This window comes from Lupinus angustifolius, chromosome LG02 (assembly GCF_001865875.1).
Source record: "Lupinus angustifolius cultivar Tanjil chromosome LG02, LupAngTanjil_v1.0, whole genome shotgun sequence".
In the NCBI taxonomy this organism is placed as follows: Eukaryota; Viridiplantae; Streptophyta; class Magnoliopsida; order Fabales; family Fabaceae; genus Lupinus; species Lupinus angustifolius.
Genome location: NC_032010.1, coordinates 21,500,139 through 21,520,460, shown reverse-complemented (window position 1 = coordinate 21,520,460; position 20,322 = coordinate 21,500,139). Strand labels below are relative to the sequence as shown.

The following is a 20,322-nucleotide window of genomic DNA, read 5'->3' as shown; positions in this document are numbered from 1 at the left end:
AAGACGGAAATCAGAAATTGTATGAAGGGAGCAATTACACAAAACTGGAGTTTATAATCAAATTATATCATATAAAGGTTTTGTGTGGATTAAGTGACAAGGCGATGACTTTGATATTAGATTTGTTGACAGGTGCATTTGAAGAAGTGAAGTTGCATCCTTCTGTTTATGAGTCAAAGAAAATCATTAATAAACTTGGTCTTAACTACACCAAGATAGATGCATGTCCAAATGACTGTATGTTATATTTGGGAGATGGTGAAAAAGACTTGGATGCATGCAAACATTGTGGTAAATCTATATGGAAACCCAATAAGAAAAACAAGGTTGCAACAAAGGTTTTGCGCTACTTTTCATAGGTTTTGCGCTACTTCCCACTCAAACCAAGATTGAAACGATTGTTCATGTGTTGTAAGACTAGAAAGCATATGGGATGGCATGCTTTGGAAAGCAATAAAGATGGATTGATAAGGCATCCAAGATATGGTGAGGCGTGGAAGACTTTTGATTTAATGCATCCCGATTTTGCTTCAGATCCTCGAAATGTTCGCTTAGGCCTTGCTACAGATGGATTTAATCCCTTCAGAACTCTTAGTTCTACCTATAGCGTTTGGCTGGTATTTTTAACTCCATATAATCTTCCTCCTTGGATGTGTATGAAGCATACTTCTTTCATTCTATCAATGACTATTCTGGGCAAGCACACACCTGGAAACAATATAGATGTGTACTTACGTTCCCTTGTAGAGGAGTTGAAAGAGCTATGGAATGATGGTGTGGAAACTTTTGATTCTTCATCAAACGAAACTTTTAGAATGCGGGCAGCTCTTATGTGGACAATTAGTGACTTTCCTAGTTTAGGCATTTTATCTGGTTGGAACACGCATACAGGATTAGCTTGTCCTACTTGTAACTTTGATGCGGAACCTTGTCGTCTTCCTCATAGTAGTAAGTGGTGTTTTATGGGTCATCGTCGCTTTCTAAGTAGAAATCACAAACTTAGATTGATTCGTGCTCGCTTTGATGGAAGCACCGAGGAACGAAATCCACCATCAAAATTATCAGGATCTGATATTTTTAGGCAGGTGGAAAATATTAATGTTACATTTGGGAAAGGAGCTAAGCTGAATGGTACTGGAAAAAGGTCTAGAGAAGAACCTAAACAATGGAATAAAAGAAGCATATTCTTTGAACTTCCATATTGGGAGTTTAATTTGTTGCGACATTGTCTAGATTTTATGCATATTGAAAAAAATATTTTTGACAATATCATATATACTTTGCTCCATGATAGGTCTAAATCAAAAGACAATCTTAAAGCCCGAAAGGATTTGAGAGAAATGGGCATAAGGTCTGATCTTTGGTCGGATGATAATGATAGATATAACCTTGCTTTGTTTTCACTAACCCGTGACAACAAGAAGTTATTCCTCAAAATCTTGAAGAGTGTTACGGTACCAGATGGTTACGCAAGTAACATCAGTAGATGTGTTGATGAGGAAAAACAAAAAATATATGGGTTGAAAAGTCATGATTGCCACATTATTATGGAACAATTGCTACCTCTAGCAATTCGTAACTTGTTGCCAAACCATGTTACTGCAATCTTAGTGGAGTTCAGTTCGTTTTTTAGAGTCCTTTGTGGTAAGAGCTTAAATCTTTCGGAACTTCATACGCTCCAAGAATGAATTGTGGTTACACTTTGTCACTTGGAGATGTTATTCCCACCATCATTCTTCGCTGTTATGGTTCATTTAACTGTTCATATCATAGAGGAAGCAAGACTTGAGGGTCCAGTGCAATATCGATATATGTATCCTGTGGAGAGGTAAAATATTTCTACGTTATGTTCATATTTTATAAATATCATTTTTTGTACTCTAATTATTCATTATTCTTATAGAGAGTTGGGTCATTTAAAATCCTTTGTCCGAAACATGGCCCAACCAGAAGGTTCCATAGCTGAGAGTTACTTAGCAGAAGAGTCTCTTAATTTTTGCTCGCGATACATTGAAGATATAGAGACAAGGTTCAATAGACCTAGACGTGTTTGTGACGATCCAAGTGATAAAGAGCCTTTGTTCGTGTCCTCTATCTTCCCACAAGTTGGTAAATCAATAGGAGCTTCCTCAATGTTCACTTTAACTCAGATGCAAAAACTTCAAGCTCATGATATGTGCTTCTAAATTGTGCAATTGTCACACCATTTGTGGAGTAAGTAAATGAGATAAAATCGAAGTGATTCACTACTTGAAATATAATAGTTATTTCATTGATTATAACATAATTTTTTAAATAGCGAGTTTAGAGAATTCATAAAAAGGAGTTAAAGGGGAAGGAGACCTTCAACTATAGATATAGAGAAGAGAGTCAACAGAGAATTTGTTGATTGGTTTCAAAGGAGGGTGAGTGACCAACTTGTTGTTATATTTTTATTTGCCATACATACTAACTTTCAATTCTAACTTACATATTTTTTTATACTTAGATTATGAATCCGGACACAATAAATTCAATGTCTACTGGTCTAAAGTTTCTAGCACGTGGACCATTAGACATTGCAAGAAGATTTACTACTTATAATATCAATGGATTCAAATTTCGAACCTTGGCTCGAGAAGAGGGAATGAGAATGCAAAATAGTGGCGTTTTCTTAACCTCTAACACATCTTGTATATCAAGTAGTGTCGATGGGAACATAAGACAAGCAGACTTACCATATTATGGAAAGTTGGAAGATATCATTGAGATTAACTATTATGGTTATTTCAGGGTTATTCTTTTCAAATGTAGATGGGCAGATACTACACGAGATAGAGGGTATAAAAAGGACAGTTGGAATTTTAATTGTGTTAACTTTGATAGATTAATTCATAATGGTGATCGTGAAGAACATGAACCTTACATAGAAGCATCTCAAGCACAAATGGTGTATTATGTAGATGATGTGGTCAATAAAGGATGGAATGTTGCTGTGCACCTAAAGGCAAGAGACTTATACGACATGGGAGAAGAAGAACAACATGATGCATATGAAAATGAGTCATACCAAGAGCAAAACCTTGACCAATTTTTTACTTTAAATGATGAATATGTGCAATTGGCAACAAACCATGTAATTGATGATATAGTTTAGAAAACTTCACTCTTTCTTGAATACACTATATAGTTACTATCATACTTTGTCAGAGGTAATTGTTTTACATAATTAATGTTATTTCCTTTCCTTTATGAAGTTACTTATTATGTCATATTATCATCTAATTGTTTTTATCTCATTTTCTATTTATTCACATGAATATAAACATATGCCAAAAGTGTAGCGTTATCAGAATCCATTAAAATCAGCACCTCAATCACAATGTGGTGCATCTCCAATAGAAGATTTAACTCATTATTCAGCAACAATAAATCATACAGATCCTTCACTATCAGTTCAAGCCCCTTCACAAGCGACACATGACACTGCACCATCAGTACATTCCTTACAAGCTCCTGATATGTCAACTCCGGAAGTCCCAGAAGAAGTTGAAACATTGAGAGATCATGTTGGACGCGAGTGTACACATTATTGGGTTGTCGAGGCAATAGGTACAAGTGTTATGTTTACTTCGTATTTACAATAATAATTGGTCCACAATAGAGGATGTGACCAAAGAAAATGAAAGATATCTCACCTGATTTCTATTTTATTGTTATAGACTCAGAAAGAGTTGTCAAGCAGATTAAGGTCAAAGTTAGAGAAGTCAATAACTTACCTATTGGGCTACGCATCATTGTGGAATTTGATGAGCAAGGTGCAGCCTATGGTGATGCGCAAGGCCTTCTTGTTGGATTTTTAGGAACATTGACATCTGATTGCAAGTTGTTTCCAATAGATTATGATAAGTGGTCAGGTGGACGTAGTTGTATACCGTCTACTTATTTTACAGAGTGCTTTGATACAATCATAAAGGTATAACAGTTATGCATGTATAAATTTCTATCTCTAATATTATTTGTGTTTATATGTAAAATTGATATTGACAAATTCATGTCCCTTTTTGTTAGCCTCGCTTCTGTTTTAGGACTACTGAACGCATTTCAAGACGATATTGCAAACTTAGTCTTGGGAGAAAATGGTGTGCAAGTAGACAAAGATTATGGAATGAGTTCTCTGATCCAGCCAAGACTAGAGATGAAATCGTAAGAAATGTTCCAATTGGCAAAGACAAAGATCAGTGGAATCGTTTTGTTCACTATCATCTGAGACCATCAACTATGGTATATAAATTGACATTCCTTTGGTTATTTGAATTTTGCTATAGCTATTTATTTGATTACTGTGTGAATTTGTAATTGTTTTTTCATAGGAACTTTGTAAGAAAAACAAAGAAATTCGAAAGAAGCAAGTAATTCCACATACTGGTGGTTCTAAGCCTAATTCAAGAAGAAGGCGTGAGATGGTAGTGACATTATGATGTTACTTTTTATTTATTTATTTAGACTTTGCACTTATTACTTTTTATTTATTTAGAAAAGCTCAATTTTGAATTAACTTTTCTATATTTTAGATGGTGAATGGGAAGCCACCACGTCGTGGAAACTTATATGTTGTCACTCATAAAAGGAAGGATGGAACATTTGTAAATGAAGCGGCAATGAATGTAGCGGTATGTTCAATCTAATTAAGTAATCTTGTTTGCATGCAATGAATTTTGATCTTCAATTTTTTACAATTGATAACATTTTTGCATGCATGTAGGAACAAATTCAAGAGGCTTTGACTCAAACCAATGTTGATGAATCTGAAGCTTCTCCTCATGATTCAGTTGGTAGAGTGATGGGACCAGATCACTCTGGGAGAGTGCTAACCATGGGCATGGGAGCAGTTCCTACAAATACATATAGGAATACTAGACTTCGAGTTTCTGATTTGAGTCACTCTTCATCATTTGTTGCTGCATCTTCATCTTCTATCAATTGGCGAGAGAGATGCAATAATTTGGAATCAGCATTTAAGTCCTACATCATAATGAAAGAAGGAGGGATCCCTAAAGGGTTGGCTAACTTCTTTACACATGTATGTGCAAGTATCATTACTATATTCAGTATTTTGTATGTTTGTTTGTTTGTTTCCTATTTATATAACAATTAGACAATGTTTGATTTGTAGTGTTTGGTCTATATAATATTGCAGTAATTAGTTCATAAAAAATTGATAAAATCAAAGTAAATTCAGGGTTGTGTACTACTACAATTGTAAGGTGTGAATACCATCTATAGAAATGTTTTACTCAAGTGTGCATAATCATAGGATATGCAATATTATATGAACCAAGTGTATATAATGATGCCGTAATTATTAATATTTTTTATCGTTCCAACTAAATGTTTTCATTTTATTATTTCTGGAAAATGATGATGCAAGTATGTCTGATACACCTTTGGGTGCAAGAGGATCATCTAGAGCCAGCAATATTTAGGATTTATGTTATGCATTTTGTTTTTAAAGTGTCGTATGAGACTACTTTTAGTTTTTTGAGATTTTATGGTGTATTTGGATTTATAATGAATGATGGATTATAACTCTTTCAACTATGTTATGTTACCTTGGTTATTTGCAATACAATTTTATTATTGTTAAGAACGTTTGTATTTAGTATTTTATATTTAAATAATATTTATAAATTAATGAGATTAAAGTTGTGAAAATTGTGAAATTAAATTAAGGTTGAAATCCTCTAGAAACATATAATAGTTATCTCTTTCAGCAGGTCTCTATATATTATTTCGAGTTGTGGAGGTCAAAATGCTCCACAATTAACATTCTCAAATAGTGGAGGTTTAAAGCCTCCATAGTAAACATTACAAAAACCTCATTAAATAGTGGAGGTTAAAAACCTCCACAATTAGTAGAGGTTAAAAACCTCCACTAATAAACCTCTACAAATGTATAGATACCGGAGGTTTTTTAAAACCTCTGCAAAATGCTTCTAGCGGTCATAACTGTGGAGGTTTTTGAAACCTCCGCTAATTATATTGTGGAGGTTAAAAACCTCCGCTAATCGCAAAAAAAACCTCCACTAAATACAAAATCTGTTGTAGTATCTTTTCCTGGATTTCACAACAGTTAGCATCAAAGGATAACACATATTTGCACTTTAAAGCCAGTTTAGATACAGATATCAAATTATATGAAAATTTTGGCAAGTATAAGACATTGTGAATCAGAAGTTCAGGGAGAAGTGAAACTGTTCCAGAGATGTTGGCTTTTACTTGATTTCCATTAGGCAACCTTACCCTAATAGGTTTTATCTCTTTATAAGCAGAAAAGTTGGTTAAATTGGAACTTATGTGGTCTGTGACACCACTGTCCAGTATTCAATTGACAAAAGAATTCATATGATCAAGATTACATGTTATTTTATTATTATGGCTGGTAGATATGGCTGATAGAACACTGGTAGTGATAGTAGTAGGATCATTCTAACCTGATTTATTAGCATTCTCATTAGGTTGATTCAGCATGTTTATCAACCTTTGATATTGTTCTTTGTTCAATCCATAAACATGGCCATTTTGGTCTGTTTGTTGTCCTAATCCCTGGTCTTCCATCCTAGAACTTACAACTGAGAGAACTTGGTCATTCTTACCAAAGTTAGTTGGGAATCCATGTAGTGATAGTAGTAGAGCTCTTGAAAGAGCTCTGATACCATCAAAGAAAAGATGAATGAATGAATGAAAATCAGAACTTCTTATTGATTGAGAAGTTCTTGAGAGAGAAAAAAAAAAGAAATGAAGAATAAATAGAATGCTTTTACTTTTATTAGAATTGAACTTAATGAGAATACAAAAATGAAATGCTAAACTTATAGGCAAGAGAACTCATCACAACTTGTTAACAAACTTGTCTAACTAATCAACTAACTAATTAGCACATGTTACATATGTTAAATATGATAAAATACACTAAAACAATGATAGTTTGGACAACAAGTAATGAAAAACCCATTAATCCTAAGACCTTAATTCTGCTTGGGATGTGATGCCTCACCTGAACTTTGGTTTGATGAGTGCCCTGTGTGACCTTGCCTTTATGGGAGGCTTGAGTGGTCTGATGTGCGGTTGAGGCAGATCTAACATGGTGCTTATGCGCCTTGGTCTAGTGTTGGTGCACCTGATGCACCCTGGCCTGGTGCTGGTGCACCTGATGCACCCTGGCATGGTGTTGGTGCACCTGATGCGTCTTGGCCTAGTGCTGGTGCGCCTGATGCACGCTGGCCTAGTGTTGATGCATCTGATTTGGCTCGGTCAGGATCAAGGTGGAGACCATGAATGGTGCATCAACTTTCTTGGCAGTGTGGTTATTGTCCCTAATTATGGACAATCCCTCCTTAGGCCTGGCTGCAACATCATAATTGAGGGTGAGTACATCATTTGTGTTGGCTCGCAAGGCATCATTGCTTCTAGTTATGCTCTGTTTGGGCATGTTATGTTTAGGAAAATTGTATACGATATTGTTAATGGTATGATCAAGAGAAGAGTTTGGATTGTGATAATTATTTAATTTTGATAGTTTAAAACAAGTTTGACATTGAAGAAATTTTGGGTCACGTATGTAATGTTTAAATGTATTTAGAGTTATTATTTTTAAGTAGCCAAATTAAATTGATCTAATTCAAGTAAAATGTATAACTATAGACATAATTATCATAGAAATTATTGTATAGATAGCAAAAATCTTATTTCTATTTTATGGTGGACAATATTGGAATAAGAATATGAAGTAACTTCACCCTTCATGTTAAGTTATGCATTTCTTATAAATAAGGGATCATGGTCCCCAATTGTAGACTACCTTATGAGACATAGAACATAAGACACAAAAACATTGTCTTCATCCTATTAGAGGAGAAACTAAGGCTAGTGATAGTCTATAATTGGAAGGCTAAAGAACGTACATATTTTACTATGAGCATGCTTTTGCATACAAGGACAAATGACACGAAGTTGATGGATAATGGTGAAGGATGATATAAAGTTCATCCTCTATATTCTATATGAATATGTTTAAGATACGATTTCGCTCAAGTTTTAATTTTATATATTTGTTTTTGATGATTTGACATGAAAGATCGTGATTGTATAATGATAGTATTGTTCATCATCTTTAGTATATATTATGTATGTTTGAAGTATAAAGTCTTTCACCTTTTAAAGTCTCTATTAGAGATTTTTCCTACAGAATGACTTAGGGCAAGGGTAGGGATGGCAATGGGTACCTAGATCTGTGTGTACCCGCCAAAAATACTCGCAACAGGTTGGGTCTGGATTCGTATTTTTGGACCCGTGGGTAATGAGACCCGAGATTTTAAGACCCACTATTGGATGAGTATGGGTCCGGGTAATGAGGTACCTAGACACATGGGTACCCGGACCCGCTATTCCTTCATATATATGGGAGGAGATCCACTTACTCCAAGAGTAAGTTTAAACAACTTTCTCTATATCTCAGCCATCAATTCTAGGAAAATCCAATTGTTTGAATTAGTGAGTAGATCTATATCATCAGATTTCCCTAAAATTGATGGCTAAGCCTAAGATGTGGAATATGTGGATCCCTATATGTATTGGTAATCCATAATGTTATATTGTTAATTTGTAAATATAATTGATATGTTGTTAAACAATATGTTACATTGTTGAGTAGTGATGTGATATTATGTTTTAATTGATATATGTGTAATATAATATTATATTTATTGAACAATTCTTATTAAATCAATTTTACGTCATAATGTTGAAATAGTTAATTTAAAATGTGTTTAAAACTTTAAATTAGTTTTTATAATTTTTTCTCTTGTTGATTACCTAAATAACATATAAGATTATAGTAAACAAATATAAAATTACATAAGTTACTGAAAATTATTTTTAATGTTTTTTAATTTGTAGGTACCCACAGATTTGATGGGTACCCAAGGAGCCATGGGTAGCAAACCCAGTAGGTATGAGCATGGGTCTAGGACGGGTCTGGGTCTAGGACGGGTCTGGGTCTAAAAATGAAACAATGGGGCGGATCCGGGTAATGTACTACCGGATCCAATGAAACCCATTGCCATCCCTAAACAAGGGAAAAGGAAATTTCATAGTTAAACATATAATTTCTAGAAAAAGTACTTGGTCAAGGTCCCGCTATAAATAGAAGGGAGACACACTATAATAGAAACACAAAATAACATAAGAGAGAAATTTGTGTTCTCTTCTCCTCCTTTTGATGTTAGATGTAAAAGAGAAATTTGTATTACTTCTTTCTGATGCTAGATTTCTCTCCAGAAAAAGTACTTGGTCAAGGTCCCGCTATAAATAGAAGGGAGACACACTACAATAGAAACACAAAATAACATAAGAGAGAAATTTGTGTTCTCTTCTCCTCCTTTTGATGTTAGATGTAAAAGAGAAATTTGTATTACTTCTTTCTAATGCTAGATATAAGTATGCACTTTCTTTTCATATTATATTCTTTATTTTTCATTTAATTTAGTTTTTTAATTATAATTATTATTTTTATCATTATATAATTTATTGATGATTAATTTATTAATTTTATTAATTTTCATTTTTAAATAATAGTAAACAATCATTTTCTTTATGAAATAATGGCCATGCAATTAAACAAATATTTTTCTTCTCAATAAAATAGAAAATGTAAATATTTGAGATGTAGTACTAGAAATGATATTTTCCCCAATTTTAAGTCAAATTGTGATATAGACACAAGTGTTGTTACCTAACCCACTTAAAGTGATAAGTGCGCAATTAATAAAAAATTTAATCCTTTACGTCGAATTATGATGCAGACACGAGTCTTGTTGCCTCATTCACTTAAAATGGGTAAATTAATAATAAAATTAAAAACCTCTTCCTTCGAGGTGAGATGTGATGTAAACACAAGCGTTGATGTCCCACTCACTTAAATGAGTAATTAATTTAAAAATAAATCCCTTTAAGTCGAGTTGTGGTGTAAACAAGAGTTTTAATGCCTCATTCACTTGAAATGAGTAATTAATTAAAACATATTTCTTTAAGCCAATACATGGTGTGGAGATGAAAACTGTTATCTCATTCTCTTGAAGCAGATAGACAAAAAATTGCTAAATCTTGTCATGAAAAATAAATAAAAATCAAATTAATTAACTAATATTTTTGTAGAAATTCGTAGTCTTGATTCCCTAATACATATAAGGATACATGTGAACATAATTAATTATTGTGAGACATACAAAAATAAAAAATAAATATTTGTTTTAAAATTTTAATTTTTAATAAAAGAAATCAAGTGTGTATTTAATTCAAACAATTAGCAAGGATATCAATTTATTATGGAAAATAAGGTACTAATACCTTTCTTGATCCATAATTGACTCTTAAGTTCATAAATCTTATTCAAAATATGATTTTATCCTAAATTGGGCACAAAAAAAGCTTTCCATGTTTTAATTGCAAAAAATATAGTAACGATTCCAAAATATCACATAACCAAAAATCGGGTCGAAACAATCCTCTTTCAAATGATATGTAATTGTCATCACTATGTTTTTTATGCACAACACATCGAAAATGCTTTATGCACCAATTTTGGAATGTGTTGGCCTTTAAACTAGAATTCTAAACTCGAAAGTCGATTACATATATTAGTACATTATTTGTTCATGTTAAACAATATCATCACAAATTGCATGAACTAACTAATATTCTAAATATGTGTGTAGTGGTTCTAGTTTAAAACACAATTAGTGACATCAAACCAAACATAACCAAAAAGTGTGTTCATGTATGCTTCTTTTTTTATGGAACCATTTAAGATTGGTTTAGTTCAAGCGATTCTTGAATCTATAGAACTACAAATCAAACCACATATTTAAAATAATATTTTGAAGTTTGACTCTTTAAAATGTATTGATCTTATTATTGATATTATATATGAAAATTTTATTTATTTCTAGTTAGTTTTATTGTTGTTTGGCATTTTTAAAAATTGAATTTGTTTTCCAATTTTAATGACATGTGATTTCTTGGTTGTGCTTTTGTTCTGGTGGAAAGTTGAGAATTTTCATTTTTCTAGAACAAATATGTTCACAAGTTTGCTTACTTTATAGAGAAGCATTGATGATATATTTAATATGTTACATAATATTTTTCCTATAACACAAGAAAACACAAGAAAAGTCATTTTTCTTTGCCTTTCATATATAACTACTTATTTGATTTGAAATTATAACATTTTTAAAATTGAATAAATGTGTTTAGCATGCTTATAATTCATATACACCCATATTATGAAGCATAATAACCAATATATATAGTACTATATATAAAGGTAAAATATGCCTAAGGGGTATTTAGGTAATTGAATTAGTGTAATTTCTATATTTCTATTATGCCCTTACTACTATATAAATGCAAAATATATCTAAGGGATATTCAGATAATTGAACATATATAATTACTTTTAATTTTATTTATGTGTCATCATATATCTCAATCTCATTATATTACTCAAAAATAATAATTAAACTTACTCCAAAAGGCATAGTCTAAAAGAAAGAAAAAATAATAATGAAAATGGGTTCTTCTGGAATCAGACTCCAAAACTTACTACATCCATATCATTTTGAATAAAATAAACTAAAGGACCTTTTTTTCATACTAGTATTAATAATTAGTGTACATTATAATTAATAGTGGACCAACTATATTAATAATTAAATGTCACTTTTAATTGTAATATCTCTAATTGTGATATACGACCTCAGACTCATGAATATACTGGGGTGTGCCACCCATTAAGCTTAGATACTCCCTACATTATTTTATTCCTTTCCTAGGGGAGCCTTCCGCGACTCGAACCCGTGACATCAGAGATAAATAATCACTATACCACGGAGACGACACCATTAAGCTGCTTAATGGTAGCAACTCAGTGATATAGTGATTATTTATCCCTGAGGTCACGAGTTCGAGTCACGGAAGGCTCCCCTGGGAGGAGAATAAATACTACAGGGAGTATTTAAGCTTATTGGGTGGCACGCCCAGTATATTCATGCGTCTGGGAAGTCGCATGTTAGAACTGTGGTGTTACAATTTTACACATTAAATATTAATGAGGATTTGATAAAGGTAAGGGCATTATTGTAAATAAAAAACTCTTCTCCTTTACCATTTCTTCTCACACATGAGAGAAGAAACTAAAAGTTATCGAATCTCACCACTTTATTTTATTTCTCTCCATACTCTCTCCTACCAAATGAAAGAAATATGCTCATTCTCCTTCAACTCTCTTATTCCTTTCTCTTTCGTTACTAATTCTCTCCAACCAAATAGAGGCTTAAAGTATATTTCTTTTATTTTTCCTTTGAGTATTGTATTGTGATTTTCCCCTCTATTTATAAGGAAAAATTGACTCATGTTAAAAAATAGAGAGTATACCCTTTAATGCACCAACAATTACACATAAAACCAATTTAAATGCTTTTTATTTTTACTTTCATTTAAAATTGAAAATGGGGAGAAATCATGAATTTATGGATTATTTGTTACCGTCAAATTAATTATGATTGCAAATGATAATCATTATTGTCTCATTATAATTATATCACCCAATTAAATTGATGTTAAATTTATTTGATATGATTCATTTACTGTCAAATTGTGGTCCATAGTTTATTTCTTGTAATAAATATTTATATATAAAAATTAAATATGTAATTATCAATTATTTAATGTCTTTAATATCAATCAAATCATGTTTTCATTTTTTTTCAGCCCCTGTCATTTTTTATTCTTAAAGTATGTGAAAATAATTGACCAAAAAAAATTAGATATTCATATTAGTCAATATTTATGGAGATCAATCTATAATTACCTAATGTGTGGTAAGAGTTGACATGGTACGTTTTGGCAATTTTATATTAATTTATTAAACATTCTTTATCCCAAATCTACAATGATTAAATCAAATGTTGCTCTCCTTTTGGTATGTGACGTTTAAATCAAATGTTTTGATCTCTTTATCTCACACAGTAATAAAACTACATTGTTGCTCTCCTTTTGTTGGGTTAGTTTCCTGACTCTGTTAAATTAAATTTGCATTTTGCTACTTCAAACACTTTTAAACAGGGTTTCGTTGCTCCTAGGTTAGACATGCATAAGTACACGTTCCATTAAAAAAAGACATGCATGAACAAGGGACTCACATTTACATTTCATGATTAGGTAAAGAAGTAACACCACATGAGAATTGTTCTTTTTAAGAGTTCTAACATAATGCACATATCACTCCAATTATATCTCTGTATAGAAAAATTCATTCTAAATTTTCTCTATGACAACATCGAAATACAACTGATTTCCATTGCAGATCGACTATAGTTGAGAACATAGTTGCCTGATTCGGTGATTTTGGCTTTGAACCACGATCTGGTTCGTTCCTCCGGTTTAATTAGCGGAACATTACAATCCCATTTTATAGTGGGATGCCAACTAGTTCGTTAAAATGAAAGAACCAAATCCATAATTGATAGAGGTTTTGATGAAAGGGGTGGAAGATGATTTTAGGGTGAGAGGAAAAGAACATGAAAGAGGTGAGTTTTGTGTAGAACCAGAAAAGATTTAGGAGACACTGTGAGGAGGAAAAAATATTACTTCTTCATAATGAAGAAATATAATGTGTAACATCTTGATGGTGCCCAGTTATATTACTTGCTCAGCTCAGGTTTTTTTACTTGCCTATAACATGTTAGTTAAGGGCCAGACTTTTTTTTCATAAACACTCTCTCCGAATATACTTTTAAAAAGAATATTTAGTTTAATATATCACATCTAAACCTATTAGTTATAAAATAATATTATATTAAATAATAAAATTTATATTATAACTAATACTATTATATTTTAGATAGCCTAAAATATAATGTGTTAAACTGAATAATATTATATTATCTTATTACAGTATAACTAAATATTATATATGAAATTTTAATATAAAAAATATTTCACAACTATAATATTTCTAGGAGATATGTAACAATAATTTAATTGTTAGTGTTACATGAACCTATTTATAAATTTCTTATTCAAAGGCAAATATGTTAACCTATTTAAAGGCCTAATAGCCTAACATGTCTTTTTAATTAATATGCTAATATGTCAAACTAAATTTTTAAACATGTTAAACCTATGTTTTAATTTTTCTTAAATAGATAAACACATGAGACTTGGGCTCCTACATACTATTTACATGTTTAAGGCTAACTCTCTTCTAACATATTTCCATCTTATATGGATAAGCATCCTATTCCAAAGACAATGTTCACTTTGATAGATGACATTAATTGTATAAATATGATTACTTTTTACATAAATAATAAACGTTAGCAATTATTTATTTTATTCAGTAATATGCCCTTTTAGATAAAATGATCTTTTTTTTTTTTCGTTAAGCAAATTGTATTCAAAGCAGCATAAGGGGTGCTAACCCAATACAAGACAAAGATCAAATATTGATCTTTTTAGAAGTTAATATAATACAAGTTTTCGGATCGTTACACCAATTAGCAAACACAAGAGAAGTTGGAGCAACTTTAGAGAGAAACCACGACCAAGATCTAGCTTGGATTAAATCCAAAATATGCACATAACTCATAGCCTTGTTGGAAAAGATCAATTTAAATCCGAGTTCTGAGTTCGTGGTCGATTACGAATCATGAAAAATATTAGCACCCTTCCGTCCGTTATAAAACAATACCATTGTTAATTTACTTGTTGAAACAAAATATTTTATTTTTTTATTTTTAGTCTAACAAAAGTTCATCTTGCTCCTATGTATCTATGAATGAAATAGTGAAATCAACATTATTTGGGTTTGAAAATGATGCATTAGTTTGATTTGATTTTAGTTATTTTTTAGATGATTTAAGTATTTAACGATTATATTATATCTATCTACTTTAAGAGATTATAGTAGTTACACTCGTGTTAGCACTAGTGCTCAACTTGAAGAATTGGAATTTATTAATTACTCGCTTGACCACTTTATTTAACAATGACAATAGCACTCAAGTCTATATCACAACTCGATTTAAAGAAATATATTTTATTGCAATCATGACTGCAACACTTATGTTTGCACTATAACTTGATTAAAAGAGATAAATTTTATTAACGTTTCCACTTACTCCTTTAAAGTGACACCGGCAACAACATTTGTGTCTATATCATAACTCGACTAAAAAGGAGATTTTATTAAATTACCTCTTACTCCTTTTAAGCAATGTACCCCACTAAAAGTAGTAAGTTTGTTTTTTTTTATTATTTGCTCACTTTTTTAAAGAATAAAGTACAACCCAAAATTGGATACTGCATCTCAACTTTAAATAGTGACAAATGGTTTTTAAATTATTACCACCGTATTAATCTTTATAATATATTGTTATTAAATTGTATTAAACTGAAACAAATGAAAATGTGATAAAATAGATAACGAAGTTATTAAAGATTTTATTATTCACTAATTATTAGGGAAATAATAAATAAAAAAAGTACATGTATGGAATACTTATGGTGAATAAGATTCAAGTATTTTTGTAATGACATATTTTCAAAATTATGACATTAGTATCTACCTTATTATTGGGAATGTCGTTATCTAGAATTTTATGTATGCATAATTTTTTTGTCAGGTGTTATTATTGTTTAAAAAATTGAAAGTAAAAAGAAGATGCAATAAAGGGTTACACAAAAGGTACAAAAGGTACAAAAGGGAACTTAATTAATTGTTCCTCGTTAAATATCAATAAGAAAAGTGGCACTCAAATTGATATATATACTCCATTGAGGTGTATGGAAATGGATGCCAAGATAATGGATATCGTTAGCTCAAAATGATAATGCTATAGAAATAAACAGAACCAGGCATGTGGATGAGAATATTTTGCTACTTCAGATTGTAATTTTTGTGTGTTTAGGATGTTTCTAGCCCATTATTTATAGGAAAAAACCTGAAAGACCTATTAAATCTGAAAATTAAAATAAAAAATAACCAATTATTATTATTTTTTGTCAAAAACCGCCAACTAATTTTCCAAAACTAAAACTAACAAATAATTATTTTCAATTTAAAAATATGAAACCACCAATAAATTCCAGAATAAAACAGTTAGTAATAATTACAATGGGAGAAACAATCACGAATAAGAATAAAAGATTTCACTAAGTTTAAAAATGTTACCACTTCTCAAGACAATCACACTCTCTTAAAATAACATAATACAATTCTCTATTATAAAGTAGGAGAAACACTACAAATACTAGTAGATGAACTTAAGCTTGTGATGATATATATTTTTTTTTTGAGTAAATACCCATTTCAGTCTCTTATGTTTTTCGACCTTACCGGTCCTTCAAAATTTGGAAATCCCAAAATGGTCCCTTAAATTTTTAAATGGTGGTCAAATTATTCTTTTTAGCATGTTTTACAACATAGTAGAGACTAATTTGACATTAAAAATGACTAATTTGACATTAAAAATGACTAATTTGATCACTATTTAATATTTTTTGGGAATTATTTTGAAATTTGTTTTAATTTTTGAGAGACTAAAGCGATAAGATAAAAAAAACACGAGAGACTGAAATAAGTATTTACTATATTTTTTGGTACATTGAAAAATCAAACAACAAAAAGGAAAAAAGAAAACTAAACTAAAGTAGCCAAATCAAAACTGGCAGGTCCAAAATGACCATGACCCATGAAGTCAAATCCTTAGCTCCTTTGTAGAGTACCATTCAAGTCTTACCATGAAGTCAACCACTTAGTTAGCCTCCCTAATTATATATTTAATCTAAAAGATCCAATCTTAAAAGAATCAAGCACAAATAGATGACTACTCCCAAAATTTGGTGAAAACGAAATTGAACATTATTAAAGATATATGATAGGTTATTTAGAAGATGATAGTTGATTAGAAAGTGAGGAATTAACAAGTTAGGTTTATGTTAGTTACTTGCTTTACAAGCCTTCTTTTCATTCTTTTCTCTTGTATAAATAAGCCATATTGACTCACTTATTATTCAATCAATTCAACTCATTCAATTTTGTAATGAGAATTCAACCATTCAATGAAAATATTGTCAATCTTTGTTTCCCATTCTTCTTTCTTTAAGCTTTTTAAGCTTTCTTTTATACACTTCTTGATTCATCAAGAAACTTTCTTTTCCATGGCTCTTACCACATTTTAACATGGTATCAGAGCACAATCTTTTGATAGATTCTGCTTATGTTTCCATGAAGGATTATCCCCAAAACTTCAACAATCATGAACATGGTGGTGCTTTCTTTTTCATCTTAATGGCCTTCATTAGTGTTATCTTGCTTCCAATAGGTGACAATGTTGCATATGGCAAGACTATCTTGATTTCTTTGATTGCTCCAAATTGGAATTCATTATCACTTTCTTCATCGACCTTCAAATTCAGATCAAAGGAGTTTGTTTTTGGTCAAGAATTTTTTTCAAGAGCATAAACTAGCTTCTTGATATCCTCAATCTCTTCAAGAATATAGTACCATGACCAATTTATCCTATACAAGATTACATTATTTTCTTATTCTTCATCATTTATCCCTCTTTCTTATTCATCATAGAAATATCTCATTAGGATCAAGATTCTGATCCGTTCTCTCTCTTTCATCATCAATAGTTGGTTCGCTTCTGTCCATGATGGTTAAGCTCAGATATAACTTCTGTCATGAATGATTAAGTAGTGGATGGGTAGCTTCTCTCCATAGTGGTTAAACAAAGATATAGCTTCTGCTACGGATCGGTAAGCGTTTGATGATATAGCTTCTTCCATGGGTGGTTAAATGTTGTTATTACTTCAAATCAAGCTTCAAATCAATTCCAAGCTGGAGAGTAAAAATTTTCACTCATAAGCTTGAGGGGGTATTAAAGATATATGATAGGTTATTTTAGAAGATGATAGTTGATTAGAAAGTAAGGAATTAGCAAGTTAGGTTTATATTAGTTACTTGCAAGCTTTCTTTTCATTCTTTTCTCTTGTATAAATAAGCTATATTGGCTAACTTCTTATTCAATCAATTCAACTCATTCAATTTTGTAATGAGAATTGAATCATTCAATGAGAATATTATCAATTTTTATTTCTCATTATTCTTTCTTTAAGCTTTCTTTTATACACTTCTTGATTCATCGAAAAGCTTTCTTTTCCATGGCTCTGACCACATTTTAACAAACATCATAAAAAATAATTTAGATTGCCTCAAAACAATTAATTTCTAGAATAACCTTCTTAAACCCTATACTCCAAGCAACTTTCACACCATGACTTATAATATCAATGAAGAATGAAACATCTATATTTATAGAGACTTCGAACAAACAATGAATTAAATATATTTTCACTCACTTTATTATACATGTTATCATTTCTACTTGTCATCTTCAATTGCCTCCTATTTATGACTTTAAATACCTCCTTTTTAGACTGAATGTCGCTTTTTTCTTGACTTTCAAAACCAAAATGGTTGTAATTTTCTGACGTAAACCAACTGATAATGAATACTGTTATCTCATCAACACTCAAGTGACATGTGCAAAAGGAATACGGATTCACTGTAGTTGATTGCATTGTGGTCTTTAATGTGAAGCAGTACGTGACTGACTTTTAATTTGGATAAAAGACTTTGGTTCTATATAATGCCATACATTAGTCAAGTAGCGAAGAATCCAACGCTAGAATATAATTGAGAAGAGGAACTGCCGTTGTGTATTTATAGCTGTGCTTCAAGTACTTAAATAATGTGAAGTTTCATTAAGCATAATACAAATTCCATAGTTCAACCAGCAAAAATATGGAATCTCAGAGTGGAGAGTATAATTCTGCTAAATTGCTTCGAGCTCAATCCCATATATGGAATCACATTTTCAGTTTTATAAACTCTATGTCCCTTAAATGTGCTGTTGACTTAGGCATACCAGGTGTCATACATAGCTATGGCAAACCCATGCCATTGTCAAAACTCATTGCATCATTACCAATCCACCCATCCAAAACCCGCTTCATCTACCGTTTGATGCGAATATTGATCCATTCTGGCTTCTTTTCAGAACAAAATGTTACTAAACAGGATGAGCTAGAAGTGGAGTATGTTCTAACTGGTGCATCAATACTACTGCTGAAGGACAATCCTTTTAGTATGATACCTTTCTTGCATGTTATTCTTGATCCAATTTCGACAAAGCCATGGTATCATTTGTCTGCTTGGTTAAAAGATGATATTCCTACTCCATTTGAAAAGGTACATGGGATGACGTTTTGGGATTATGCTGGTCATGATCCAAATTATAAGCACTTATTTAATGATTTCATGGCAAGTGATGCTCGATTTGTTACTAGTGTATTGATTGAGAAGTACAAGGAGGTATTTCAGGGATTCAAATCATTGGTTGATGTTGGTGGAGGCACAGGAGCTGTGACAAAAGCAATTGCTAGTTCATTCCCACAGTTGGAGTGTGTTGTATTTGATCTTCCACATGTTATTACTGGCTTGCAAGGAAGTGATAACCTTAAATATGTTGGAGGAAACATGTTTGAGGCAATTCCTCCAACCGATGCCATTTTGTTGAAGGTAATATGAAGCGCCGATATTGATAGATTCTTAGATAAGATATGTGACCAATGTGTGAATATACATTCTTTTCAAAATATAGGATATAATAAATGTGGTATACAATAGATATACATATAAAATGTGTGCAAACATAATAAATATATAATTATTTCTATGAATTAAAAAGAAAACAAATATGAGGGGAGGGTGATTATCATAGAAATGGTGATATCGGAGAATGAGAAGAAAGATGATGAATCAATTGAAACACAACTTTTCTTTGACATGCTAATGATGGTGGTGGCTAGTGGAAAAGAGAGAAATGAGAAAGAATGGGCAAAATTGATCTTCTCTGCTGGTTTTAGTCACTACAAGATAACTCCAGTTTTGGGTTTAAGATCTATTATTGATATATATCCATAGTTGCTTTGTTATGTCATCTGAACCCAATATCTCAACAAGTACCACATACAAGTGCAAGAGAGAATTACTAATCTTCTCATTAAGTTATATTATTTAATCGTGGGAAGCGAAACCTTTAATAGTTTTCATATTTTTATTTGCTTTGAATAATTTGCTTAGCTTGAGTCCCAAATAAGTCAAGTACTATTTATGTGGTATAATTGATACCTTGTTTGAATTATTGAAAATAC

The 20,322-nt window shown here is 31.4% G+C and overlaps 3 protein-coding genes and 1 pseudogene across 3 annotated transcripts; all 4 read left to right on the top strand.

The window, feature by feature from the left end:
- Positions 429-3,136, top strand: LOC109328254. Its single transcript, XM_019561639.1, has 4 exons — positions 429-1,644; positions 1,774-1,828; positions 1,904-2,105; positions 2,489-3,136. Exons 1-4 carry the CDS (start codon positions 429-431, stop codon positions 3,134-3,136), a joined length of 2,121 nt encoding a protein of 706 aa, XP_019417184.1.
- On the top strand, positions 3,309-3,961 carry LOC109339287 (annotated as a pseudogene).
- Positions 4,204-7,317, top strand: LOC109328246. The gene is made up of 4 exons (XM_019561627.1): positions 4,204-4,445; positions 4,554-4,652; positions 4,745-5,040; positions 7,149-7,317. Exons 1-4 carry the CDS (start codon positions 4,443-4,445, stop codon positions 7,315-7,317), a joined length of 567 nt encoding a protein of 188 aa, XP_019417172.1. The 5' UTR covers positions 4,204-4,442.
- LOC109339278 (trans-resveratrol di-O-methyltransferase-like) lies at positions 18,858-19,706 on the top strand. The gene has a single exon (XM_019576694.1). It carries the CDS (start codon positions 18,911-18,913, stop codon positions 19,694-19,696), a length of 786 nt encoding a protein of 261 aa, XP_019432239.1. The 5' UTR covers positions 18,858-18,910; the 3' UTR covers positions 19,697-19,706.

What these genes read in the sequence shown, in the direction of transcription:
- LOC109339278 (XM_019576694.1), top strand. Translation starts at nt 18,911, where the DNA reads ATGGAATCTCAGAGTGGAGAGTATAATTCTGCTAAATTGCTTCGAGCT.
- LOC109328246 (XM_019561627.1), top strand. An exon ending in AAGCGGCAATGAATGTAGCG is followed by an intron (nt 4,653 to 4,744) that starts GTATGTTCAATC and finishes GCATGCATGTAG; the next exon opens with GAACAAATTCAAGAGGCTTT. An exon ending in GAAGGAGGGATCCCTAAAGG is followed by an intron (nt 5,041 to 7,148) that starts GTTGGCTAACTT and finishes GCCTTGGTCTAG; the next exon opens with TGTTGGTGCACCTGATGCAC.
- LOC109328254 (XM_019561639.1), top strand. Translation starts at nt 429, where the DNA reads ATGGGATGGCATGCTTTGGAAAGCAATAAAGATGGATTGATAAGGCAT. An exon ending in TATATGTATCCTGTGGAGAG is followed by an intron (nt 1,829 to 1,903) that starts GTAAAATATTTC and finishes TTATTCTTATAG; the next exon opens with AGAGTTGGGTCATTTAAAAT. An exon ending in TGTCCTCTATCTTCCCACAA is followed by an intron (nt 2,106 to 2,488) that starts GTTGGTAAATCA and finishes TTTTATACTTAG; the next exon opens with ATTATGAATCCGGACACAAT.